The sequence below is a fragment of the Chenopodium quinoa genome, unplaced genomic scaffold (assembly GCF_001683475.1).
Source record: "Chenopodium quinoa cultivar QQ74 unplaced genomic scaffold, ASM168347v1, whole genome shotgun sequence".
NCBI lineage: Eukaryota > Viridiplantae > Streptophyta > Magnoliopsida > Caryophyllales > Amaranthaceae > Chenopodium > Chenopodium quinoa.
The window spans coordinates 352954-360511 of NW_018745105.1; the positions used below are offsets into that span (position 1 = coordinate 352954).

General features: G+C 41.0%; 1 protein-coding gene across 1 annotated transcript; it reads left to right on the forward strand.

Moving 5' to 3' along the window:
* Positions 1-2124: 2124 nt before the first annotated feature.
* LOC110710019 (protein FAR1-RELATED SEQUENCE 6-like) lies at positions 2125-6637 on the forward strand. Its single transcript, XM_021888283.1, has 8 exons — positions 2125-2709; positions 2840-2912; positions 3050-3146; positions 3263-3341; positions 3433-4146; positions 4237-4525; positions 4820-4824; positions 6374-6637. Exons 1-8 carry the CDS (start codon positions 2125-2127, stop codon positions 6635-6637), a joined length of 2106 nt encoding a protein of 701 aa, XP_021743975.1.
* The last annotated feature ends 921 nt before the right edge of the window (positions 6638-7558 follow it).

The following is a 7558-nucleotide window of genomic DNA, read 5'->3' on the forward strand; positions in this document are numbered from 1 at the left end:
GAATCGTTCCTAAGGGTCGTCTTCTTCGCAGGTATGTTCATGGCAAAGTTGGAGGTGAATAAGTAAGCAAGCGTCCTGAACTTATTCACACAACCAGCCGGCAGGTTGCCGAACCATTGTTGTGCGATTCCTTTGAGAGTCGCTGGGAAACACTTGCACCAAGTGGGATCATCCAACCCTTGAAGATACATCAGGTTGGTGAATGCCATCAAATGGTCTTCTAGGTTAGTAGTGCCGTCATAGGCGCCTACTAATACATTTTTTACTTTGGCCGGCTGAGCGGCTTCAGTAATTTCCTTGGAGAAGGCCGACGGCTGTTCCCCAAGTCTAAGCAACCGTAGCTGCCAGTTCATAGGTTGGACATTCTTTGCTGCATGCCCACCAAACAGAGGTGGCTGCAAAAAATATTGTTGTTGCGGTACAAATGGTAAGTTTGGTACCGCCTGGTCACTATGAAAGCCGGACTGACGGGAGGTGCCGCCTGACTGACTCTCATGATACGACTGAGTATACTTCATCGAGGTATTCCGTAGACTGTCTTGGAAGTCTGAAGTAGAGGTCGATTCTGACAATCGGTCATTCTTCTTCTGCTCTAGCAATAGCCGAGCATCTGTGTATGTTTTCTTCGACCCGTCCGCCTGAATATGACGAACAGGTTTCCTCTTTCCTGGAGTAGGAAAGCGGTACTTTGTGAAATCAAGGGCAGGCGGCCCCCACTTCCTAAAGTTAGGATGAGGGGTCGCCTCTCGCCCTTGAATTAGCTTCCTCTTCCCTGAAGTGGAAGGTTTCTTAGCCGACTGTTCCTTGGCCAGAGCAGGCTTCTTGTTGAGCAACTCTTGAATCTCTCTCTTGAAGCCCCTCATGAAGGTCATGAGTTTTTTCCTTGTAATGGGAGCAGACCCATCAGCCGGCTGCTGCTGAACAGGCGGTGCGCCTGCTGGATCACTGAGTCCAGTTTGAAGATGTTCCCGTTCCCTCCTTTCGGTATGACGGGTGCGTCGGGCCCTTAGGGTCCCGTCTGAAGCTGTGTGAGCTTCAACTTCAAATTCATTCTCAGTATCATGGTCCGACTGAACTTGAGGGTCGTCTAGGGGACGCCTCTCTTCAGGAGTCGGTACAGACGTGGATGCCATCTCAGAAGTACTCTCCCCACAGACGGCGCCAAAATGTTTCGGGGTTTTCTGATGTCCTGCGGGAGAGTTACAATTCCGAGACTGGAACCGGACGCATGTACGTGCAAAACAAACGGATGCTCCGGATGATTGGAGATCCGCCTCCGACGGTCAAGTTAGTACTTGATTAAGGAGTAATTAATGCGGAAATAAAGGTGATTGGGTCTCTCTAGGTGAGAGTGTTAAATGTGCGTAATCCCCCTTAATGAGGATTAAGGGAGGTATTTATAATCTTGGGAAACGTGTCAATCCTAGGTTTAGGTTAACCTAGGGCTGATTGGGCTTCCCTTGGAAGTTGGGCCTAGGTGGCCGGTTTCTCCATTAGGCATGGAGGATGCCACGTGTCCTGACATAATAGGTCCAGGGTGGACGAATAGGCGTGTGCCACGTGGCAAGCCCTGACAGTTCCAACTGGGGGACACTTGGCAGGACCTGATTGGCCCACGTGGCGCATTCCGATTGGTGGGAGCAAAATCCCCTAATCATTTGCCCCTCACAGGTGGCACGTGACTGGTCACGTGTTACCTGTGACAGATGTCGCACTGTGACAGGCGACGGCCTGCTACAGGTGTCACTCGGCGAAAGGCCGAGAGAATCTCCCGCCCAAATTTTGAATTTTGGAAGTGACCCTTCGCCTTCTCACTTCGCTTATATAAGGGAGTGTTGACTTCAGTCATTTTCACACTTGAGAACTTTTTGAGAGAACATTCGGACCCCTGAACTTGCTCTGACATTTTGGACCCTTTCTGCCTACCGCCTCCTCTGACAAGCCGACTGCATAGGATTTTCAGAACTCCATCAATCATCACTCGTTCAGGTAACCGTCGGTTCTCTTACTCTTAATTTTCTCTTTATTTTATTCTTTTTTGAAATGGCGCATTCCGATTGGTGGGAGAAAAATCCCCTAATCAAAAGGCACATAGTCACTCCAAGAAAAGCAAGGGATGTTTCCATGTTTCGTAAGCATGAGTTGGTTGTTAAAAATAAGCATTTGGTTAAACAGGCCTGTAATGCCAAGAAGTCAAGGGTGAAAATTTCACAAACGTACAGTTGTATTGCTCGGGAGAGGAATGGGGTTGATCAGTTGGCCTTTACGCAAAAAGTTTTGGAGAATGCAGTTTCTGAGTTGAAGAAATTGGAGTTGATCGAGGGTGACGCAAATGGTATGATTGAGTATTTCCAAAAAATGAGTTCCGACAATCAGAATTTTTTCCACCTCTGTAGGTTTGGGAAGGATGGTGCATTGCAGGATGTTCTTTGGGTTGATGCAAGGAGTAGGGCTGCCTATGAAGAATTTGGCGACGTTGTATGCTTTGACAGTACGTATTTGACGAACAGATTCCATCTCCCATTTGTTGTCTTTCTTGGGGTTAACCATCATGGGCAGAGTATATTGTTAGGTTGTGCGTTGATTTCCCGTGAGACTGTTGAGACGTATGCGTGGGTGTTCAAGACTTGGCTGAATTGCATGAGTGATAAAGCTCAAACATCCATACTTACGGATCAAGAACCTGCCATTCGCAAAGCTGTTCATTTGGTCTTAAATCAAACATGTCACAGGTGGTGCATATGGCATATTTTGCAGAAGTTTGGAAAGTATCTTGGGAAGTTGGAGAAATAAGAAGAATTGAGTGATGAATTGGAAAATATAATATATGGGAGTTTAGTTCCTGAGGATTGATGATCATTGGATGGATGCAATTCAGCACTATAAGTTGCAAAAAAATAGTTGGCTTGAAGGTATGGTAGTTCTTATTTGGTTCTATAGTTTTAATTTGCATTATGGTTGTGTTTTAATTAATAGATATCTGGGAAAGTGTTTGATTTGTTCCTTACTATAATTTTTTGTTAATGATTTGTTCCTAACTTGGTGTTAGGTGTGGTATTTGAAGAATGTGAACTTATACTTTATGGTTGTTGTTGTGGTGATCATAGACTTAAAAGTATAGCTCTTATTACGAATCCCTCCCCCCTGTATATTCTAAATGCGTTGCCTGTTGCTTGTGTTGTATCATGTGTGTTTTATGCTTATAAAATGAAGTGCCATTTGTTGGGAATTTTGTTATAAAGTTAACATATTTTCTGAGCAGATTTGTACTTGGAAAGACATATGTGGGTGCCAGCATACTTGAAACATCTGTTCTGGGCAAGGATGAGAACAACTCAGAGGTCCGAGAGTTTTAATCATTTTTTTAAAGGCTATGTTGACAAGAACACCACTTTGTCAAAGTTTGTGCTCCAATATTGTGATGCGATGTAGATTAGAGCCGAAGCAGAAAGAATTGCGGACTCTAACACGCTTCGATATGTTCGGGAATTAGCAACAGCATTTCCTGCCGAGGAGGTGTTCCAAAAGTGCTATACGGACTCAAAATTCAAAGAAGTCCAGCAGAAGTGTAAAAAAATTTTGTATGTGCGTTGTATAGATCAAATAGAAATTTATGACAAACTTGTGGAGTACATTCTTGAAGATCGTGTTTGGATCAAGCCGAAGAATGCGAGGAAGGAGAGTGTAACGAAAATTCATAGATGTTACAGGGTTATGTATGATAGTAGTACATTTGAGGCAGTGTGTGACTGTAAGCATTTTGAATGCCATGGAATAATTTGTCGGCATATGATCTTTGTGTACGATCTTTCTGGTGTAGGTATAGTACCTGAGAAATACATTCTTCGCCGTTGGAGGAAAGATATGCAGAGAAAGCATACAAGAGTGAAAGTGGCATACCATGACCCTCTCAAGACAGATGAGGTTCGGCAGTACCACAACCTTATGGGGGCTTATGAACCGATTTTTTCTAAAGCAGCTTCCTATAAGGAGGTTGTGGTTGCTGTGAATGATTTATTGCAGTTGATGGACCTTAGAGTTGACGAGGTAATTGCTATGGACGAAAAAAAGCGAAAACAGGAAATGGAGGAAAATGTTAATGAACAACAACAACCTGAGGATGAGGGTGGGCGTGGGAAAGATTTGGTACTTACCCCTTCATTTGTGGGATAGAACAAGGTATCACATAACAGTGCACGTAACACAGCTCCTGTAACTACAAGTAGTGCTTTTCAGGGTAGTTGTGAAGGGTCTTTTGCTGATTTATCAGGTGCCATTCTTGATCTATCTGGTGCCATTCCTGACCAATCAGGTGTCATTCCTGATCCACCATTACCTAAGAAGAAGAATCACAGGACCACTAATAAAAGATATCCTTCATGCACGGAGAAAAAGGGAAAAGAAAAGGCAGCACGAGCTAAGAACGCAGCGAAGAAGCTAGCTGCTAAAAACAGCACCACTAGTGTCACATTGTCCAGCCATGAGTATATCAGGTCTGCTGGAGTGCACATGACAGACCTTGATGGTTCCATAGCAAACTTCACTTGTACTTGGTACGGCAGTTAATATGTAGACTACGTATGTTTTGGTTATTACTCTATGAATGTGATTGTGTAATATTCTTGGTAATATTGTAATTTGACATGATTTTTTTTTTATAAGCAACAAAAGTTATGCATGCTCTATAAGGTGGTATTGCTTAGGTACCGTTATGACTTATTACTTGACTACTTGTTATGTAATGGTACTTTATATTTACCCTTTTAACAATAGGTGTACTATTTTGTACCATTGAGGCTGCAGTTTTTATAATTTTCAGGAATGGTAATTTAATGTTCCATTTTTCCTCCCGCCTATGTATGAGTTGTGTACTTTGGTAATTGTCCTTAAAAATTGACAATGTGGCGCAATTTTTTAATTATGACAATTAACCATCTTAAGTATTATTATAATGTACTAACGTGAAATCACCCATGCCTACTTAAGGTATTGTACTGTAATATTAAAATAAATTAATGATCCACTCCAAGTGCAAAGTAAAGACCTACATACCACCATGGCACCTATGTGTCAATCATCGAATTGTACCCATGTACCCATAGATGTATACAACAGTGACTTACTACCGGTTTTTGGAGTTGCATATTAGGTTGGGTTATGAATTCGCATTGTACTTAAGTTTGGATCCCATAAATATATATATGAATTCATTTGGGGCCCTTTGATTCATGTAGTGTACCTTATTAACAGGACTTCATATGTACCATCAACGGTATGGTAGCATAACTCAGCAATAAAGTGGTATCATATTGTACTATCAGGGAGGATATTGTACCAACGTTGCAATGGATAAATAACCAAGGGTACCACTATCAGGGTTCGTGTGGATATAGGGTACCATTATTTACCCTATGACTCTTGTGTCAATGAAAATCGTCATTAAAGTAAGTTTAATGAATATTAAAGGACTCATTATGATTTTGTGTAACCTAGGAGGATAGGTTATATTCAGTCTAAGCACTCTAACAAGTTAAAATTATAATCAAATCTAATATTGGTAAGTTATAAACCGCGCTTCATGAACTACTCACGTAGTCAGACATAGTAGGTGAGGAACTCATTTGTACCCATATGTACTTGCACTTGGATAGTGAATTACGAGTTTTGTTGTAAATGAACATAACTTAAAATTGAATTTATAGAACTTTCCATAGTAACATTACATATTCAAATGGTTTTACAAATTTGGCTCAACCTTTTGGAAGTAAACAAATCAAAATGATCATGTACTTAAGTCCCTATAACATTTAGATGATGGACATGTCCTATATCAACCCAACGCTTTAATACTAGTATAGTTTTGTACCATAATTTCTTGTTAAGATACTTAACGGTACATTGTATTTGTTTATGAAATTGCTACTGTACCATAAGTGATGTGAAAATGGTAAGGCCCCACTGCTCATTTGGCGTGTAGACCAAACGTATTTTACCGCCATTTTTAATTTGTTCAAACCCCTTTAGTGTCTTGTGTATCTCAAATGATTTATTAGTGGAACTTAATTGTACCGCCACTAAAAATTAGGCCTGTAATGGTACTTTAAATGTACCGATGTACTGATAAATTTACCGCTTTGTGGTTAACAAGGGTTGGTGCCCCTTTGTTGATTTGGCGCGAAAGGGTAACGTGTATTGGCGCCATTTTTCTCCCTACCTTGTATTTTGTGAATGTATGAGTTTTTGTATTTTCAATAGTAAATAATTAAATTTATTATAAATATGTTTGTCATTTTTCCCAATTGACTCACCACTTATGAAATCAAACTTAAGCACTTTGTTCATGGAATCAAACACATCTTCCTCCTCGGTGCAGCGATCTATTAGGCAACCTGTTGCAACTGTTGAAATGTCATGGATATCGGCCAAAAATTGTTCTTGTTCCGGAGCGGGATTAAACTTGGTGGAGTTCCGGATATCAATGTCCGAGATGAATCCAATGAGGCCTTACTACAAATGTCGTCTTTTCGGCAACTGGGAATGGGTTGTCGATGGTGACCTCGTTAAAGACGGTCCTCCACCTAATATTGCTGCAATTGTTGAAAGGGTGGAGGTGTTGGAACACCATAATATTAATTAAGTTAAAATCGGGCTTACTCTGTTTCTCATAGCAGTTGTATTGTATTTAAAGTATTAGGCTTTATGGATGTATTGTGTTGTGATAAGTAATTATTGTCCATGATGAACTCGTTCAATTAAATGTATTTTGAATGCAATCATTTTAGTTGTTAGATCAATCTAATTATCCATTCAACACACCAACAATTTCATGTACAAAAGGTTATGTAGTCCATTACAATGCCCTACGACGAACGACTACTCCTTGATCCTTCAAAATATGAAATACTGGGGATTGGCTAAATAAATAAAAAACACTCCCCTACCAAATAATACTACTCCCATCATAGTGTTCACCAATCATACAAAATACTTTGATAAACCATAAGCTGAATTGAACTCTACAAAAGGGCAAATTTTTAAAACAGGGGGTAACAAACCAAAAAATTGAGAACTCTTGTCAACTTGAATCGTTCAATCCCAGTCATAAACAAGCCAAGGCTGTTCATTCATCATTTCATGGTCGCTTGATGCATACCCCCCTTCATAGTAGTCTGCTGAGTCAAGGCCTGTCTTGTTCTGAAACCGAGTTGTTGCTTCCTCAAGCCTTTTCACATACCATTTTGGGTAGTCGGTGTAGGTAAACCGCTCAGCTGTGATTAATTTCAAATGCTTCATTTCATCATATCCAGTCTCCGCCAACATTTGACTCCTAAAATGCATGCGCTCCTCTTCATCGTGTACTATAGTCTCGTAAGGATCCTCTTCAGACAGATTAAGCCACTCCATTGTGACGTTGACACGACCCTTTTCTTGATCAGCGCTGAAGTTTCGGCCTAGCAAAAGCAAACCGTACTCATCTGTGTCATTGCAATGTGTTTGCAGCAAGTACTCAACATGCTTATGCCACAGTGGAAGAGGTAGGAACAACTCCCAAAACTTG